The following is a 21,481-nucleotide window of genomic DNA, read 5'->3' as shown; positions in this document are numbered from 1 at the left end:
CACAGTACCTCCACCTTGCAGCTGTAGGTGGTGGAAAGGAGAGGCTGTTTTAAGAGGGTTTTCTGTAGCATGAAGACATTAAAGTCAGGGGTCAGTCCCAGTGGACACTGCTGTGGGAAAGAACCATCCTTGCCACACCGAGTGTACGAGTGTCAAGAGTCAGAATAGCAACGTTCATTGACAGGAGATGCTGCCAGGGAAAAACCTCAAACTTGGAAAAGAAAGGTAGCAGGGAGACTGTTGTAGGAAGGCATTCTTTTAGCATCACCCTCAAGGGTTCAGTTTCAGAGCTGTAACAGACTGTGCCCCAGTGTGTCTGCAGAGGTTATAGCTTATCTGTTCACCTATAGCCTGTCAAAGTTCTCAAGGACAGATTTTACCCTGATAGTTGAAACCATTGCATGCTTCCAGCATAAGGATGTAAAATCTTAACTGCGTTTCTTTTGCACCCCAGCTTCATTGTTACAAGTAGCCACTTGGTCATATATTACAAGGTAGTTTAATAACTTAGTTTCAAAAGATTAATAGTTAAAATATATGCAAGAGAAAACATAAGATCTCCTTCAAACAAAAATTAGTGGAAATAACTCAAGACATCCTATGGGAAAGTCTAAATGCAGTCTTCAGGGGCAAAATAACTGGCTGCACTTCAAAGGGAAAAAATAATGAATGGAGAAATTTGTATCTCTTGAGACCCCAAATGCATACTTTAAAGAAGTAAGGGAGTCAGTTAAAAGAGGTGCTAGAAACTCTGCAGCACAACAGAATGTAATTGAATAGATTAGCAGCAAATGAAAAAGCAGACCAACAGTCCCAATACATAGCTATTATAAACATGGGAATACAGAAAGTAGGCTGCTGCTGTTACAGCTGCAGAAGAAGCAATTGTCAGGGGCAATTCTAGAAAGTCTCTGCTGAAATTAAAGAGACAGCACGTAACAGTAAGTGTTAAAACAGCTTTTACAAGGGTTATGAAGAAATGTCAATTTGAAACTAGCCAACAGATTTTCCTCTCAAAGGAGAATCTGATTGCTATTTCTGGGTCAACAGTCATTGGAACAATACTTTGTTGCATCTTTTACAATTACTGGATTCCTGTAACTTGGACTTCTGTCACGGTAGTAGTTATGTCATGCCAGATGAAAACTAAAAGGCGTGTTCATGGAGATTAGCTTCAACCTGGAAAGAGTCTTTCTTTAGCCATTCTCCACAGCCAGGGAAGAGAGATGATGTTGAAGGCTATTTTGGAAAACAATTCAGCAGAACAATGTAAGACTTAGGAATAGGCTAGAGCTCATCCAAAATGTTCCCCCCAGTCCCCAAACAGACATTGAGCCCTCAACAGACGCATTTTTTTCTCCTCAGATGCAATGCCACTGCAACCACACTACTTGGTTTTGTAACTTAAGGAAACTTGGACCAATGAAATCAGGATCTGCTCTGAATCACCTTTAAGTCACCTTTCTCTCTCTCAATGACCAAGAGAGAGTCTAAAAAGACTGGTCTCTAAGCTAACTCTTATGGTAAATAGTCCTTCCAACTCTCAAAACTTTACACAAGCTTTTAGAAAGTAAGTGTCCTACATGTTGCATTTTGAAGGAAAGCCTGACAGAGAACTAGAAAGTTTCCTGTCGTGTTTCAGACTGCCCCAAAATCTAGCAACCTTACAGAGAAACATACAGAGTCCTCCATTCCACAAACACCTCAAGGGCTGAAAGCCTTTGGAGATCTAGTTACATCCAGAAGAAAACACAGAGACAACAAATTGTAAAAAAAGGATCACATATGATTTTGAAAAGAGAGGTTTTGATTCAAGCAAAATCTCATTTGTGAAATTTCATTAAAAAACTGCACAGTGAGGCAACAAATGTTTTAATAAGATACCAACAATTATGTTCTGCTAAAATTGATATCTTATTTAGGAATTTCCACGGATGGAAGAGAATGGCATGTACGACATCACAGCAGAGTGCTTTTACCACCAAATACGCAAAATGCTGGAACTGAAAAGCTATCAAGAGGGAAAAAGCACAGTCTCAGAAACAAGAATACCTAAGCTACAGAACTATGCTGGTTTCATGAAAACCTATTTTGCAAATATTTATTCCTAACTGTGAAATTATGTATTTGATTTCAGTCTAGAAGCCTTGAACATTTGGCTTACTGTTTAGAAAGTTAAGCTTCGACTCCCTTGACATCTGAATAGGTTGTTGTTATATTATACACAATCACTCAGTTGTCTAAACATATGGATTAAAAGCAAAAACAAATTACTATTTAATTACTACAGCAAATATCTGTGAAATTTGAGAGGCTATTCTTTTGTACAACAATGTCACATTAATTCATAGATGATCAAAACAACCTGTTACTTAAAAAATATTTGAGATGGATAATAAATGTCAACAGACTTAATAAAAGTCATAAGAACTGAGACTTACCAATTAGCTCAAGTAATCATAGTTTGACAGTAGAAGTATTTTTTAAAAAATTAAATGCTCAAAAAGCTGCAGCACAAAAAAAGAAAATCTTATTTTATTTGCAAAAGAACATTAAAAACCATGCTGTGATGTTGACTCATTCTGAAGGTCTTATGAAGAAAAAATTACGAAGACAATATGGTAAAAGTAACAGAAGAACTAGAAAGGGAAGATAGCAATTACAAAAATTAATGCTATTAAATTAAGTAAGCACAGTAAGTTCACTAGAACTCCTCAAATTTCACCTTATTTGGAGGTTTCAGACAAAATTACAAAGTTTCTGGCACATATCAATTTTACAGGCATTTTTTCTGAAATAAATATTAATCCCTTTATTAATCACTTAAACACAGCACTGTATAAAATCCTGGTTAGTTAAAAGTATCAGTAAACCAGCACTTACTGTGCAAAGGTTTTATCTGTAAGGTCCACATGGTTTATCTTCACAATGCATTCATTTTCATGGAAAAGACCATCACGCCTAGATCTGCTGTTTTCTTCAATACCACGGATGAAGAGTCCCAGCATCCTAAAAGGCAAAACACAGGTGAAAACTACCTTTATTGTGCTGATATGAATTTATATCCACTAAAAATATGTGTATGAAATGATAGAGTAGACGGTCTCCCTATCTATGAAGTCCTTAACCTACAGAAAGGTTCCAGCTGACTTATTAACTAAAAAGAAGGGGATGCCGAAAAACACCAAGGAAAACTGCTGTACACTAATGCTTTACTACTAGCTAGAACTTGGGGAGCCTTAACTCCTGTGGGTTATAGTTGGAGAAACAGATCCCCAGATCCCTCTGCAGTTAAAAATGTCAGTGTAGCTTATGCAATATTTTTCTGCCACTGCTCCAAAGAAACACACAAACAGATTAAAAGTAATTTTCTACCTTGACTATAATAAAATAAACAGGCATTTGAATGACAAAAAATAACTGACTTTTCTGCTTCTGAAAACGTCTCAAACTTTTCAGTTGCCAAAGCCCCTTGCTTTGATACAAGACAGCAACACTACTCATTCATGTGGCAGGACAGCAGCAGAACATCAACACCCAAGTTGCTTGTTAACAAGATAAGTTCAAGCGAAAACAGAGGTACAGCACAGAATAATGCAATAAGTGACCCAGTGTGGGTGGTGCAAAATTCCAGTGTTGATAACTCTGCTGGGAGCAGAGTTAATCCTGACCTACCTGGAACACTTCTGTATTGCAAACTACAATTCAACATAGCTATATCCAATGATACCAGTACAGTGCCCAAAAAACCTGACAATGGAGTGTTTGTGAAGAACTTTTATAATCAACCTTTGTCCACTAAATTTCCATACCATCAGCATCAAAGACGGTCATCAAAGACGACCTTTAGAGACCATTTTCTATTGCTTATACTCCATAAAATATTAATGTGCAATTTTCAACGTGCCAGCACTCCAACCACAAAACAGAGGCCCCGTATTTTTGTCTCAGATTCATAACTGACCCTGATATATAAGTCCATTCAACAGATTGACGGCACATCATTAACTGCTTCAAATGACACTATATTCACTGAGCATCTGATTTTAGATTTACTGTCGAAGAACATTTAAAATTTTATACTTCTCTCCTATCTATTACTAAGTGAAAAATTGGTTCCGACTGAATATTGCTTCTTTGAAGTATCTGACAGAAAAAAGTGATTTAATAGCATAAAGATTCTCTTGTAACAAGTGTTATCCTTCCCTAAAGGTTTCAAAGGGGCCAGTGGTGGTGAGGGGCCACAGCCCCTTTGATGACATCCAACTAGTGGCAATCGAAAACCTAAACCCTAAGAACTAATTAAACACAACTGTGTTAAAATGCAAACAAGTAAAAGTACAGAAATAAACAAAATCACAAATTAAGTTGGTTGCTTACTAATCCTGTGTGCTTAGATACTGTATTCATATATTGCAATAGGATTGCCTTCTTGTCTCAAACTTGTGGGTGCTGTACTGCCTGAGTGGCTTGAGTTACATAGACTGAGGCAGCTTAAATTCATTCCTCCATTACTTTTTTCCACAGCCTAAATTTTAGCATTTTAATGCACTATTAAATTTTAATTTCCTGTTTTTAATGATATTTAAGTGCAAAACCGGGGAAATTATTTCCATTACTTTTGTAGTTCCTCTATAAACTAAGATTTTGTAAATTAATATGGTGTTTTAATGACCAAACTTTGGTCTGCAGCAGCACTAGGCTAAAACCAGCATTACCTTATTAGAAGATAACTGTACAACTGAAATACCAGACCCAGTTAGTCGTGGCCAGCATGTCCTCATAAATTCTATCATGTCACCAAAAGAAATAAAAGATGCTCATCTGTACTTTCTCATGTTATGATGAGTTACAATTTATACAGTAGTGTCAGGCTAGATTTAAAATGAGGGTCAAGTCATTTAAGTCAGTCCAGTGCTTTAACAAAGGTATCAGTACAGGTCTGCCAAGGGTCACTAAAATTTCAATACAACTGCCTAAACAACAACTAGTTCATCTGTCAAAGACCCCTCTACTCCGGCGGATCCCCAAAAGCATTTGTAAGTACAGACATAGGAACACAAATGCAGTGTAGACCAAGGAACGCTTCTTGGAGGTCTTTAAAACCTGCACTCAACACAGTGATACTTGAGTACAAAACTGCATTTCAGTCACAATAATTACCGACTTTAATATTTTGCAATTTCATCAACATTTTTTTACTGAACGATCTTGAAATACAGTGTACACACTACAACCTTTATAGCATGCCCATATCAAAGAACTACGGTCTGCATTTCAGAATGAACACAAGTGGCTTTCTCAAGACAAACAGGCACAAGGCCAAGGACCCAACTCGGATCTCCAACAGTTGCCATCAAAGACCAACTTTCTTCTTGAGACAGTGATGACATTTTTACAGGCAGCAGGTGGACATCTATTTTCCCTTTTGGTAAATAAAACAATCTGAATTAATTTGGGTCCACTTACAAATTCAGATCTTGCCAAGAAAAGAGACCTTTAAAAGGTAATTCAATCCTTCATATTCTCTGTCCTACATGAAAGCTGACAAGTAAAGAAATGTTTAAGAATTAGACAATTTTTATTTTTGCAGTAATTGTCTCTATGTTACAGGCAGCCATTTTACTATAAAGTAGTGTCATTTATGTCTCTGGCAATTTCCCATTTCTTATTCACGGCTGCCAGTGTCAAATTAACTCTCTGGCTAAGCCTCTGTATGTCAAATTTCAGCCTAGATTTTTTTTTAACACATCCAAGTTACATAGCTTGGAAAACAGTTATAATGAAAATGCTGACGCAGTCTTAACTACAGCACATCAATATGAGCACGCTCCTATAATAGGCTTTTGTGATCTCAGTGGACTATGTTAAATCATTTATAATTAAAGTAATTGTATTGTGACAAAGAAAGGTTCATGGTATAGAGCACATTTTATAAATGCTGTACAATCAAATCTAAAAGATGGCTTGAAAAATATGAGGGCAGGCAAGCAATATTTTTGACTCTTCTTGTCTGGTATATCATTAAGGAAGAGCCTATGCAGAGGTATTCAATTAGGAAAAACAAAACGAAACAACAAACACAAACAAATAAGCCCACAACAGCACAACAAAACCAACCCAACACTACACAAAACTACTGAGTCCAGTTTACCATTCAGAGAATAAAACCAGAGACAATTAAAAGGGTATATGAACAAAGATGTTGGTATTGACTGGAAGTGACTGGACATAGCACTTAGTGCCATGGTCTAGTTGACAAGGTAGAGATCAGTCAAAGGTTGGACTCAATTATCTTTGAGGTCTTTTCCAACCTAAATGATTCTGTGGTTGTCTTATACAGAACTTGGACTAGTAAATATTTTGGTAATGGAAGACAGTGTCATAGACCAATTTTTGTTTTTCTTTTGGTAAATAGTAGGTATTTTAAGATAAGCACAACTGAAATCCTTTCATTAATATACTTCTTGAGCAATGCAGAAAATATCTTACCTTCCACTCAAGGATGAAAAAAAGGGCACTACATGTATTCCCAAGGGTCCACCTTCCCCAGAAATCTCCACTGTTTTTGTCATTTCACTAAAAAAGAGCACAGGAAAACACAATATGCTTATTCAGAGCATTCCCCATGTTAAAAACAAATTCCTGATTGATCAGATACCAGAAAGGGTAGCAAAAATATTTGACTCAGAGCTCACTAATACAGGAAAATAAAATGAAAAGTAAAACAGTCATGAAATTCTTTAATTTTTTAGATTAGCATTTGTGTTTTTTAAAAGGGAAAGAAATCAAATACTAGACATTTTCCTAAGTTAACCTTCAAGTAAATTAATTAGAATATTAAAGAATAAGCTTTTAAGCAAGGAGAGACTTCATCATCAGAAAAAAAAGGGGGGAGGTTATCCTACATGTTCTTAATTCAAGCTCCATGTGGGCTGCTGCAGTCAATTTTCCCATGTGGCCACATTATAAACGTGAAGATCACACATAAAGGACATTGAGCCTATAAAGTCAAATCATATTTAAATATACAGATTTCTTCCCTCAGTTGCATACAACCTCCCTGACAAACAAAGAACAAAACAAATTGTGATCAGTAGGCAACTCAGCTCATTTTATCAAGAAGTTTCCTTCCTCAAACACCATTATTAAAAACCTCTATATTATCTCTGACAGATTTTTGCTGTTTCATGGCATGTGCTGTTTCATTTCCTATTGACTATTTTACACTGCCAGCCTTACAGTGACCTTAACTCTATTCTGGGTGACCATGACTTGAAAAGAAAGGTACTTGAACTGGCTAGAACCTTAACATTAGAACCTTAGCAATGTCTGTATTTCAGTAGATCTTGTTCCTTCTTTCCGTAAGAGTGTTCATCTTCCAAAACACTCCCTCCCCCCTCCCATGGTACTGAACACCCCCAGTGCTCAGGATTAGCGGCCAGCAGGCAGCTCCCAGGCACACCCATTCAGAACACCCTCACTGTGAGCTCTGAGTGCGCATGTCAATCCTACAGTGTGGACAGAACACATGAAACTGAACCAAACGGCCACTTTGGATACTGCCCTGAGTTAAGGACTCAGTCTAACTCATCAAGCGCAGACTACAAGTGAGAAAGACACTTCTGATCTTTCTCCATGCACCAGAGCTAGAGAGCATACGTTTGCTAGATAAGATGACCGTGCCGACTCTTTCCTACCACCCTGCCCTCCCCCTCAGATGATTTTTCCCTAGTACCACAACTTCCTCTGGCACCAGCTGACTGATTTTGCTGACCCATGGTCTTATGATCATTTGATTTGATGCAAGAATCAACAAAAATGCACCGATACCCATCAGGAATCTGTGAGCACCCCTGAAGTGGCAGCACACAGTTACAGCACATTAGGTACAACATGAACCCACACAGGACAGCTAAGCCCTCTCACAAGGGGCACAATTACTGCAAATAACCTTAGAGAAATTCTGGCATTGCTTCCTAATGACACAGGAATATTTTGTTGTTGTTATGAACCTTTATCCAGTTGCACAATGATTAATGAGAAGCAATTTGCCCTAGATACAATAATTCTTATCTTGATGGGCTAAATATGGAATAAGACTGGAAAATAAGCTTACATAAGTTTGTGCTCTTGGAGTTAGGGGACTGAGTGAGTTTCGGGGAGCTTTTTTTTTTTTAAACTGTTCTTCCAAAAAAGCTGGCACTGTAATGGATTTATGTTCTCTAAATATTAAATGGAAAGACCCTGAACAACAAACCACCACTGATCCCAACATAACAGATTTACATCTTACTGTATTTATAGCGCAGGCACCATCAACAGGAATTTGTGGATTTTTTCTTTCCTGTATTCCCCCTCTTCATTAATCACATGGGGAAATCCTGATAAAATCTTCCTGTAAAATTTTTTAAATACTTTTTTTTCTGGTGGAGCTGGTTAGAAAAGCTAATCAGGGTGGTTACCAAAAAACTCAACAATGCATGCATAGGAAATTAACTCCTCTTTCAGTTCCATCTTCTACTTCCTCCAATTCTCTCAATACACAAAGAAAGATAATTAAAGGGCTACTTTTACTGTCTTTTGAACTTCTACAAAATCAAAATGCATAAGTAAATTAAGCAGCCAAGCCCTTTAGATTCAGAAAATAATCAGAAGTAGTGAATGGGCTTTCATTTGTACAGGGAAAATTTAAGTAAGTTACAGCTGTCCCCAGATAACCCAGTGTACTCTAGGGAGGAGTTGTCTTCCTGAGCAACTGTAAAACAGAGCAGGAATTTTTTTGAGGGCTATCATGACAGACAGGTGAGCTGTCATATTAAATCAATGCACTTACAATTATAAGTCGGATCAATGCCAAAGAAAACAAAGAAACTTGTTTTTAAACCTAACATGAAATCTTACACTAAGAAAAATAGGCTTCTTTGTCAGAACAAATAGCCTGCATGCCCATTATGTATTACTTTAAAAAATTTTGGTACATCCTAAAACTTATGGATGTTCTAGAGCACTAAATGTGCGGAACAAGAGCACACTCTGTACACATGTATTAAGAAAGGTACTTTGGAATTATAATTTTAATCAAAAATCCATGACTCTAAATAGACTTCTCATTCTCAAACAAATGGGACTCTTAGTTACATCTGAGAAGAAAACAGCCCTCCACACCAACCTTCATGGATGTTTGAGGACATGTTATTTTTATATTATACCTATGAGAGCATGACAGTTAAAAAATTTAAAAACCAAGACACCTGGGATTTGATTTGGATTTTTTATTTGTTTAAGAACCTCAAAGATTAGAGATTCAGACACATTTGGTATTATTCACTCGTTCTGTCTCCCTTCGGGCAGGTTTAATCTGCCCACAAGGACAGCTGAATTCAGCACTGTACTATTTCACGCTGGCTTACAGTTTATACTGTACTGGAGAAAGTATTCAGGAATAGGACATGGCTGAGTGACATCCTAAATAGGATGAGCTCTAAGAATATTAATTACTAAATTCCAAAGGCACATGGGACACAAAGGTGCTAGGACTCTTCAGTTTGACAGAGCTAGGTTAAAAAAATTAAAGAAAGGAGTGGGAGAAAGGAGAATTGCTATCTAATGTAAGTTGATAGCTGTGACAACAGAGAATATAATTTATGGATTTTCTGCAAAATTCAACACATTTTAAAAACAAACAAACCCCCAAAAAAGGAAAAAATAGAATTCCAGAAGTTAATAACCTACTCATAGCTTACTCCTCTTTTAAATCTCCCCTACAGATCTTAAATGCCTTTTGCAGCAAAAGAAAACACAAGTCTGGCCTATCAGGTCAGTATAAAAGTTCTGGAATAAAATTGCTAGCTGGGGATGAGAGGCTGGGAGCATGGATGAGCGATGCACAGAGGGTGCCTCAGTGTGCTGCATTCTGAGTATCTCCTGCTTGTTCTTCAAGAAGCAGACAGAACTCCCACCTCAGGAAATCCTGTCCTTACTGAACTTGGAACCTGGTCGCTATGGAGTACATACAAATATGTTCTTACAGCAGTCAAAATAAGTGAACTTTTAAGAAGCATTTATGTCAGTGAAATTTCTCTGAAGTTCATGGTTCACCCCAACCAGAAACATGGCACTCAGGCGTCTTCCAATCCATGCTGGCATCTCCCTTCCCCTCGCTGCACTGAAGGTACCTCAGGTCTCACTCAGGGGAGAACACCTGTCCAGCATGACCTGATCCAAGACCATGTTCAATGCTGTACTACTGATTTTTAACTTGAAGCAGCTGTCATCATTTACTATTTAAATTCTTCTTTAGTTGATATTGGTTTCTGACAGATCCTTTACTGTCTATCACATTTGTCAGGAAGGCTTGCTATGCATATTATTAAAAATGCTGATAAGTACTGTTCAGCAAAGAGATAGAGAAGGTGTACACATGAGCAGGCACAGCACTGGCAACATGAAAAGAAAATTTAAATGGAATGCTGCACATTTAATGGTCATATTTAGTGGTGAATCAATCTGATCTTCAGATTTGCAGTGTCCTTGCTGTGGAATACTATAGCTCTCTCTCCTGAAACCTGTATCAAGAATTAGCAGTTCGTGAGTTACATGAAGGGAAAAGATTTGTTAGCTGAAAGCTTCTCTGCAAACTACCCAAGAAAACTGAAGAACCAATCCCAACTACTGAGCACACAGATGCTTAAAAGGGAACTCTACCCAGAAATAAATGTTTCGCATTGTTGCAGCAAGACTGAGTTCACTGAGGTGCTTTGACCTTCCCCAGTTACAAACGCTCAGAGAATCTTGGTAAGATTTCTCCTGGAGAATGCAGTAGGCACAGCCTAAAGCAGATTAATTGTTTTGCAACACAGTGAAGACAGTACCTCAGAAATTCTGCTTACTGCATGGGTTACTAGGAAAAGCTTGTCATCATGTGTATGTCACAAGAATCTACTGCTTGAGTAAACACAAAGTATTTCCCATTCCAAAGGCATTTTCTTTTGCAATTTTAGTCATAGTCAACACTTTCTCAAGTGTTTTTAAGAAAAGGTTCAGATTACTAAGATCCCATATCTGAAAAAAATCTTTTAGTGCAGAATGTCAATGTTTCCCTTGCAAACAGAAAAGCACAGCTGATATTCTGAACATGCTTTGTGGCGTTTTTACTGACCATGACCAAGTAAAAGGCAAATTAAAAGTCAGATGTAGACAGCTCCCAGATGCAGTTATTAAGCTGTATCTCCTTGCTTGTTCTTCACTTGCACCTCTAGTTCCATGCCTCTTCCTCCAATGCTGCCATTCCAGCAGAGAAAGCATCCATCGACAAAGGGTGTTGACATTTGATAGAGAGCACAGGCCTACAGGGGATGTCAAATTCCTATAGGGGATTTTAAAGAGGAAGCATGCACAGCATTATCCAAATAAAGAGGGTGATGAATCTGTCCATGTACTTTTTCCCATACTAAACCAATAGTTACTGATGATAATAAAGTTATTTGTCCCCCTTCTTCCAGAGAAGGCTTCCAGAGCTTCAGCTCAACTAAAGCTGTCAGATAGCAACTTCCCACCTACCTCCTACCCCTTTCCCACATTTTTCCTTCCCTCTTTTCAACTAAGTGCTCAAACCTTTGATGAAAATGTCTTGATAAGCCCTGAAGAAGGAACTGGAACTCAAGATGTTATGTAGTGTGAACATACTCAAATGATGAAAATCTGAACAATATCTAAATAGGGATAGAGAGCACCTTACAAGAAAAAGAAAAAGCAGCTCAGTGTCCACGCAAGGATAAGCTTTCCATGTACAGTTAAGAAAACTGGTCACTCTTTTGTAAGAGACAGGAACACAGCAGCTGCTCCATTCTACACAAAATTAAACAAACTACCCATAAAGTTCAAATATTTACTATGAAATAATGCCACAATGATCCAGTTTCAGGTTTGAAGAGGAAACAAATCACCTCCTCCTAACTAAAATGCATCAATCTAGTTATTCCAGACTTTTTTTTCCACACTAAAATTAGTTAGTTCTCACAAGATTAACTCTGACATTTTAGAGAGAAATCAGACAGCCTGCAAGCACTGGGGCTTTGTGTCTTTTTTATTTAAATCAAATTGTTTCAATTCTCTGTTGTTAGACTAATGAAAGACACAGTAGGTTAAAAATAGAAAAACACAGAGAAGGGAAAAATGCTTCAGCTACACTTTAATTATGTATCTACAGTACTTAAACCAAGGAACTGACCCTGACCTCTGCTAAAAAGAAGTGGGAAGACAGCAAAACTGAACATAATGAAAACACAAAATGAATTATCTATGCATAAATTACCCTTTGAGTTTCAACTAATCCACTGCTATTAAGCTAAACATCCACTTCCAAGCAGATTCATGTTTACTGTTCCTTAACACAGAAATTTTTACTAAGAAAAGCAAGGTTTTCAACCCGTATTCCCATGTACTGTGTGCTAAGGAATTCAGCGTTAAAAGTTGTGACAAATCTGACCATCTATAGAGTACCAAGACCCTGTTCTTACTTTGAAAATCTTTCAGACCTAGTATGGAACATGAAAGGAGGCACAGAAAAATACAAGATTTTATATACTAATGGCATTAGCTTGTTAACCCTGAACATCTTTACTTGCAAATAAACAACAAAAAGCCACCTTCTGAATTTACAAGAGGATTGTCATTATTCATTCCATTAAAAAACATTCCAATGACCCAATGTTTCAAGTGTCTCCTATAAAAAAGTTCAACTCTTAAAATGTCAAATTAAAATTTTCAGACTCCCAAGGGATACAGTCCTGAAAAGTTTCCCAGTACTTTCGCAGTGAAATGTTTTAAGAGAATCCAGGCAAAGAGACTTCCCATTAACGTCTAAACAGAGGAGCCAAAATTCCTCCATACTGAAGCTCATTTGCTCCACCTGCAACTGATTTCACCTACTTACAGCAGTGAACTGACTTTCTTCAAATCAAACAGTTTTCCTGCTTGAGTGAGGAATATAAAACAATCCAAGTCTGGACCTTAAAGTTCAACTGAATAGGCTTCTCAATCATGAAATATTAATCATGGTACTCTTTTTCTGCTTCCCTCTGAAACATCCATTATTGGCTGTAGTTAGAAAGGGATTCTGCTGATGAGAAGGCTCAGATAATTTCCTTGGGTGATGAGCTGCTATTTTGCTCAAGCATTATAGGCCTTAAAGCTTACCAAACTCAGTGACAGGAAGGAAAGTAGTGAAAGCAGCAGGGCCAGTAGTAGTTTTCTTTCTTCCACAGCCTTTTGTCCACAGCATGAAGTAGCTCACAATTAGGCTGAAATATTACCTTTATTAACATCTCTTAATGTTGCTTATTTAAATGAAGGGTTAATGACCTGGTGGTCCCTCATGGCCCTAATGACTTTAAAATACAAGAAAAATACCTAAATAAATCAGAATTACAAGTAACACTTTCTTTAAGAAGGAACAGTATAAAAGGTATTAAGATGCTGGTTTTACTGCTTGTGGAAAAAAACCAGTTTTAGTATTTAATATTATTTTATTAATAAAAGCTTCCTTACTTACATTCAATCAAATAAAGATAATTGAGACAGACAGATGGTCTGTAGTGACTCATTATTTCCCTTTATAAACCTTCTACTCCTAATGAAAACAGTTTTGGAAAAGCAGTTTAAAAAACTTGACTTACAAGAAAAAAGCCAAAAAATTATCAAAATCATTGCTATAAAATTTAAATTCTTTGACTTTTGAAAATCCTGTGAATTTCACAGAGCTACAAACGAACTTTGCTTTACAAAATACTGTGTTCAGAATTTCTCTAATGTTCACTATTGGAAGAAAGTGCAATATTTTACAAATACTCCAATATAACTCACAATTTTCAGGAAAAATTCCTCATAGTACCCATCTCAATTCTTGCAGGCAAAATAGTGTTTTTTAAAAACCTCCTCAGGGCACAGGAACCACAAACAAGGCATATTTTGGAAGAATTACTCTACTGGGACTCTATTTAAAGAAACACTGTTCCTTTCTCACCATTTTGTTTTGATTTTCATTTGTTTGGTTGGTTTTGGCCAGTGTTTTTCAGACAATGCAATCTCAATCAAGATTAAGACGATTCATTTCAAAAAAGAAAAAAATTATTAGCAATGCAAAAAGACTCTTGGGAATACCCTGTTGTGGCCAGCTTTCCCCCTGCTCCCTATCAGTTCAACACTGATGCTCGGATATCAATCAAGCGGGTCCCAATCTATATTCTTTATCACTTTTCCTTCCATGTTCCTATGTCAAGACAGCTTGCAGAATTCAGCAAAAATTGTAAGAGGTCTACAGAAGCCTAAGCTTATTATTGTCTGGTTTGTGACATGCCAGAGAAGACCTGGCCACTTCAGAAAACTGAATACTCTGAAACGTATCGCAAGGGTTTTTCTCATCGTCAATGTTTCCAGCAGCCACCAAATTATGAAGCAAACAGGTATCATAACCTTCTTCTGAAGAATCCCAAATGCAAGCAACGAATTGTTTAACTTGATAAACAATAATATGCTCTCAGAAAATTCCTAGGAGGACTTAGATAGTCTAAAACACCCTAGTAAAGGCATAAGGAAAACAGTAAATATGAACAGAGTGTGCACAGAGCTTGATTAATCCCCATTACAAATTAACGGATCAAGAGACAAATGAGTGCATATATTTGGTGATGCATAATAATTACCTCAGGTGAAACAAGCTGTACAAGTCTTTAGCAACATTCCATGAAGAGAAAATAAGCATTAGCAACTAAACTAAGTTCTATACCTGCGTGATGAACACTAATCAGAGGGCACGTAACTTAGAAGCCTGGCAGGTGCAGAGAAAGCTGGAAAAGCACTCCAGTTCCTTTTCATGATGAGACCATTCTAAAAATATGTATCAGTATCGGCAGGCAGGAGAAGAAATTACAAAACGGCATAGGCACTGGGTGACAAGAAGACCTCCAAGAGCAAGGAAAAACCCATGCAGATTGAGTTGAAAACCACAACTGTACCAAGATGATAAAATTGCCCATAAAATGACTGAAATTATGACCCAAAGAACAAGAAAAACTGAGAAATTAACTCCCTTGTAAGGAAAAGACAAATTTTTGACATGCTCTGAAAGGAAAGGTGATCCTTCTCCAGAAACCCTGGCATGGCCCAGACCACCAGCAATGTTAGAGTCCCTGCTCTTGTAAACTTCCCCACAGGCACAGGGTACATATTCATGCCTCTCTCCCAGACCTCATGCAGGTAAAATAGGAATATTAAGACTTTTTTTTCTTAGGTGTTTGCAAGGATAAATGCTCTAAGATTAAGGCATGCAGATCCTGTTTATTTCATGAGTTTTATTTTATACTCTTGACAAACAACTATAACCTGCAGAATTGTAGCAAATGACTATCTGCCATCATCAAAATTGAAACAGATTAATTTTTCACATATTAGCTGTCACGCAGAAGTTTGTCATGTAACACTTCTTAATTTAATTATACAATGTGCTATATATACACCACAAGAGTTCTGCAACAAACTCAAGATACTGGACAAAGTGTTGGGGTCCCTCCCCTGCCATGGAGCCCTGGGAGATGGGCCCTGGGGGGGGAGACACGGGGTTTCCGTGCCCCTGCTCAGATTCATTCTCCATTGGTTGGTTTGGGTTCCCTGATAACACCAAGGACCCTCGGGTCCCGTGACTGCGGGATTCCTGAGCGGAGCCCCGGCCATGCGGCTGGAGAAATAAACATCTCTGAAACATCTACCACGAATCTGTCCATATATACTTCGTTTCCACGGGACTCCTGGTTTGAAATATGCTTGTTGCAGTAATCCCCGCTGCAACAAACTGGTGGAGGAATGCGAGCAAGATACCGATCCCTGAGGAAGATTCGTGAGTAAAATAACCACTCTAGACCTCTCCTCATCTTGGTTTGGATATTCTCTCTGGACTATGGAGGAATCGTGGGAAATGGGGCTCTCTGAGCCACAGAGAAAAATGTATCTAGAAGTAAAAGGAATCCTTGAACAACAAAACAAAAAAGTAATGCAACCGGGAGATCTAAAACACTTTTTCATCTGGCTTTTCAAAAGGTTCTCTTGTATTTCTCGAGACTTACTTTTTAATATCGAACCTCCTGTGTCTTGTGAGGGGTGTTTCTGGGACGAGATCTGGGATAAAGTATGGGATCAAAGAGAAGCTTTCTGTGCATACCTTATAATCAGGGAAGCTCTTGAGGAGCATTTGTACGGTCCCATTACCCCTAAAGCAGAGGATCCTACTTATCCCGTGGCCGAGGCCGCGCGGCCGCCATCCCGGGAACACATGACTGCAGCCGTGCCAGCGGAGGTGCCTGCGCTGGATGCGCCCGGCCCCCCCGGGAGCGCGCGCCTTACCGCAGACCCCATCCCTGTCTCGGGGTCCCCAGCCACACGGCTGCGAGTGAGGGAGCGATGCCGCAGGCGCCGCGCGTGCCGTGGGCCACGAGCAGCCAGGAACCAGGCATCGGCATGGCAGCCCGCTCTGAGCACATGGCTCGGAGAGCCCTGCGGAGGGAGAAGCGGCGGTTTCCACAGCGACACGAGAAGCCGAGCAGCGCCGAAACGGGGCCGCTCTCAAAGCAGTGTGGAGTTTGCGGAGCAGAACCGTTCACAGGGCACGGAGCCAGCGGCGATGGCAACGCGGGGCCCCGCAGAGCCCAGACACGCGCCGGAGCAGCGCTGCTCGGAGGGCGCGGAGCAGCCGCAACGCGGGGACCCGGCCGAGACGTCGGAGTCGGCGAGGCGGCGGCCACGCGGGACCAGCAGCCACGATGAACACGCAAGCACGTGCTAGGAGGAGTTGTAGCAACGAAAGTCACAGGAACTGTGAAATGGTACAATGTAAAAAAACAACTATGGATTTATAACACGAGATGATACAGGGGAAGATCTATTCATCCACAGAACTGCCATTAAAAGGAATAACCCTAAAAATTACCTGCAAAGTGTAGGAGATGGGGAAGTTGTACAATTTGATATAGTGCAAGGAAAGAAGGGTTTACAAGCAGCAAATGTTACTGGGCCTGGAGGTATTCCAGTCAAAGGCAGCCATTATGCACAAAATTATAAACAATATCCATCCCTGCAATTTCCCTACCCACAGCCTACTTCCCCCTTTTACCCTATACCCAATATGAACCCCTTCCTAAATTTACCCTATCCCCAGTTTATTCCTAATCTATTTTTCACCCCATGGCTTCCCTATACAATTCCATTTCCCTACAACTCCTCTCCAATGCCGAGGGGGGCATGAAAAGGGGGAGGGAAGAAATTAAACCCTCTCCTGCCTCAGTTTCCCCACAAAGCATGCCCAGAGAGTTCTGTCTCCCTTCTGTCAGCCCTAAGATGTTCCAGAGAATCTGTTTGGACATTTAAAGACTCAGGAGGGTGGCTTGTTGTCTTGAAACTGTTCTTGTTACGTTTATCCAGTTGTTTTCATTCTCCTTTTATTAAAATAAAACGGGTGAGATGTTGGGGTCCCTCCCCTGCCATGGAGCCCTGGGAGATGGGCCCTGGGGGGGGAGACACGGGGTTTCCGTGCCCCTGCTCAGATTCATTCTCCATTGGTTGGTTTGGGTTCCCTGATAACGCCAAGGACCCTGGGGTCCCGTGACTGCGGGATTCCTGAGCGGAGCCCCGGCCATGCGGCTGGAGAAATAAACATCTCTGAAACATCTACCATGAATCTGTCCATATATACTTCGTTTCCATGGGACTCCTGGTTTGAAATATGCTTGTTGCAGTAATCCCCGCTGCAACACAAAGTACTGAATTCCTTTACCTACTCAAGAAGGTGACTTCAGCACGACCCGAATCACCAGTCAAAACTGAAATTTAAGCTTATGATGAGACAGAAAAACGGCAGCATGAAAACACTCCAACACCACCACTGAGGATCTGACCAACTTACTCTCTGACACTATGGCAGCCTGGCTTGACAATTTGGTGTAACAAATGCTATCTACAAAATCATTATTTTTCAATTTCATATCAGCCATTTAGAATTTTACCTTTGATTTCAGGAGCAATAGACATTGTTGCTCATTACTAAAACTCTTGAGATCACCTAATTTCTCCTCCTTTTGTTTCGGCTATACAGCTCTCAAGTTTTACTCCACTGGGTTTTCAATGCAGATTATATATTTACCTAAGTTTTGTTCAAAATTTAGACTGGTTAAAATAAAAGTTATTTCCCAAACTGTCAATGGGACCATGACCACATTTAGATACAACAGCACTGACCATCTCTAGATTTTTATAAATGAAGAGAAGAAAAGGATTCATTCCACCTAACTACTCTAGTGAAGCAATGCACAGGGAAATATTGCAAATAGTTTTCACTGTGTATAAACACAGATATAAAATCTACTACGAGATCTAGCAAAGTAATAACCTTACCAGTCAATACCGGAGGTGACACTTAAACTGAGAAAGATCATTTTAGGATTATATGGTTCAGTTAAATAGTTATTTATTGAGATATAATACATGACTTAGGAACATCCTCTATCTTAAGACTTGAAACGCTTGCACAATTGAACAGAAATCAAAACCCACATTTCTCCCTTACCCTAATACTACAAATAGCACAAAAAAATCATTCATATTCATCAACGAGGGTAAAAGATTGTCATGCTCAAATATGTACTCTGGTATGTGAATCGAATGCAGTTTTAGGGTGGGAAAGGGGGAGGAGGAAGAGATCATGGTGATGAGAAGCACAGTGCAGAACCAGAAGTGCAGCTGGAATGAGAAGTCACTCTTGTATTGCATAAATTGATAAATCACACTTGAGCCAGCACCAAACAGAAGATGTTCCTACCTGCCATGGAGCCGGGCCTTCTGAGCCAACAGCAGTTCTGTGGGTCCAGTGAGATTCATCTCCCCATCCTGAAAGGATGCCTGGGAAGCACCCTGTTGAGAGATTTCAAAGCACATATTGAAACTATGTGCATACTTATGCATATAGAACAATGCTGTGTTTGTATTTTTAAGTCTGTATTTGGAAGAGAAAGTCAGTCATAAAATAACATCATCTCACTGACAGTGAGGATTGAAAGACCCATTCTGGATGCAGCACCTATGACACAGCATTTGCAGAAACAGGAGGGTATCTAAAGTCCTGCTCCTCATGCCAGTCCCTTCCACTGGAGAAGCTTGTTGTACTACTTCACTTTCTTCTCTGCCTATCTAACTTGAATGCCATTCTCTCCCACTCTGAGCCTTCTCCTTTCTCCCGAGAGATCACACCGACCTTGAATAAACCCAACAAATTTTTTGTGCTCTATCCCCTAGTAGTGTCTGTTTGAAAAAGACATATTTTCAGAGTAACTTCCCAGAAAAAGAAATTATGTAGCCATTTGGACAATCAGACACAAAACTACAGTGCACACAGGGTCCAGACACCAATGCTAAAGCTCTTGAAAACTATTATTTAACTTACTTTTTGTGCTCCTTACACTCAGTGTTTGCATTTTTTTTTCTTACTGGGAGAGGGAAATAGTTACCAATGAGATAAGACCACTGTCAGCAGGTGATGTATTAGCTTTAACATACTGTACTTCATCCCAACCCTTATGGCAATAACGTAAACAGAGCAAAATCTGTAACAAAGACCTTTTTTGGAGAGGTCACTTCTGTCAACTCTGCAACAGGACTAGAGCTGGAAGACATAAATCTTCAGCTGTCAACACACTAAGAGAATTCAATTCAGAGCCTGATCTTAACTGGATAAAGGCTAAAGTTAATAATTATTTTTTGTTGTTGTTGCAGTGGTACAGTTTTCCAGTATATACACTTGCCATATTAAGTTGTCTCAAAGCTAAAGGTACCAATGCTATAAATTGATTTCAAAGAACAAAGACAACTAGATAGGTAATTTAATTTTAAACGAAAGTTCTATACTGATTATTAGAAGTTCCAGCTTCTCTCAAAAGATGGTTCTACTCAAAAGATGGATTTAAAGGTTTTGTGCTTCCAGTCCCTCAAATATTTGTAGAATTTATTTTTAGTTTATAAGTATCAAGAGAGTTGGGGGCAAGTGTGGGTTGCCTTGCGCTTCAAAATCATGAGCAGCCTTGCAAGCAAACCCTTGAGATATAAATCAAGCTGGATCCCTTCTGGTTCACATGGTGCTTTTGAACCTATAATATTGGTAGTGATGCTCTTTGTGTGTTAATTAGAGCAGAAGCCAACACACTTGGCTTCAACTGCAAGACCAATATAGTTCACTCAAAGTGAACTTCTGTCACTAATAAAGAACCCTTTTTAAAAGCCGTGTATTGAGTATGTGCCATCTCTTCCAATCACTTTTCACAGTGGAACCACATGTCAAGGAGCAATTCTTGTTGTATGAAGTATATTCCATACTAACCTCGTTAACTAAGAATTCGACCTCAAGCAGTGCTTTACCAACAGAAATCAGACACACAGCCTTCATATATTGAAACTTCACCTCAACAAAAGCTTAAAAAAAGTCTTGGTAGCAACAGATGATGGACGCAGACAAACCTCTCAACAATAAAGCTCCCAACAAAGATAATCTCTGTTAGCCTGCCACTGAAAACGTTGGTGCTACAAAGGCTCTTCTCTGGAAAGTTAGATGCAGTCACACCATGAGCAGATTCAGCGTTGTGAATTAACTAGACCCTTTTCTTCCTGACACTGGCTGCAACACAGTACATGACAGAGAACATGCTACTCATGCCTCAGAACTGTTTTGCTATCTGAAGCCTCCTTGCAGTCTACACAAGCTACATAAACTGTGTTATTTCTCTGTTTCTGGGCTTTTGGTTACCACTGTTTTTGCTGAGGTGAGATTATATCCATGCTTGTCCTCTATCTCCCACTTATTGGGAAACAGATTTCACAGCAATGATAAACACTGATGTTCAGAACACAATCTCATATCTTTTTTCTGTTGACTGATTCACAGATTTTTTGACCACAAAGAACCATTTTTTGATCAAGAAGTATAATCTCATACTTCAGTTTGCTAAAAGCACAGTTACATCCCAAGATAAGCAAGAGGTCCTTACAGAAAGATGGCAACAAACAGCCTTCTTTTCTGCTAAAGGCCAGAGCAGCAGATAGTATCTTGAAGCTGGGTAAGAGGATTATTATAGATACTAGGGGTATCAGACTTTTGCAAGAGGTCTCCAGAAACAGATTTATAAACATGTCTCATGTGTTTCAAGGTATGATCATTCCTGTGCCAGAAAATAATGGGGTAGCCTTGGGAGGCACCTGACAGTCACACATGTCCACATTTTAATCTTTCCACAAGATAAAACTTCTGTGGGGCATTAGAGGATGAAATTTGGAGTCCATAACACACTTACAGCTTGCTTTTTTGGTTTCTTCTGTTTATGGGGTTTTCTTAGGTCAGCGTGTTTGTTTGCTTATTGTGGTGTGGGGTTTTTGCTTGTTTAAATTTAAG

At 39.1% G+C, this 21,481-nt stretch overlaps 1 protein-coding gene across 6 annotated transcripts in view; it reads right to left on the bottom strand.

Annotated features, from left to right (window-relative positions):
- Positions 1-21,481, bottom strand: part of PARD3B (par-3 family cell polarity regulator beta) — a 402,580-nt gene that overhangs the window by 216,686 nt on the left and 164,413 nt on the right. For 5 of the 6 annotated variants that reach the window (XM_042040921.1, XM_042040922.1, XM_042040923.1 and 2 more), the window contains 3 exons: positions 18,866-18,957; positions 6,493-6,579; positions 2,884-3,009 (listed from right to left, as the gene is read on the bottom strand). In XM_042040921.1, coding sequence (XP_041896855.1) covers positions 2,884-3,009; positions 6,493-6,579; positions 18,866-18,957 — 305 coding nt within the window. The remainder of the gene's footprint in view (positions 1-2,883; positions 3,010-6,492; positions 6,580-18,865; positions 18,958-21,481) is intronic. The other variant, XM_042040926.1, reaches the window with a different exon arrangement.

Source organism: Corvus kubaryi, unplaced genomic scaffold (assembly GCF_017639235.1).
Source record: "Corvus kubaryi isolate FWS band 111438036 unplaced genomic scaffold, C.kubaryi_AGA036_p1.0 37396, whole genome shotgun sequence".
In the NCBI taxonomy this organism is placed as follows: Eukaryota; Metazoa; Chordata; class Aves; order Passeriformes; family Corvidae; genus Corvus; species Corvus kubaryi.
This window is presented reverse-complemented; position numbering and strand designations above follow the sequence as displayed.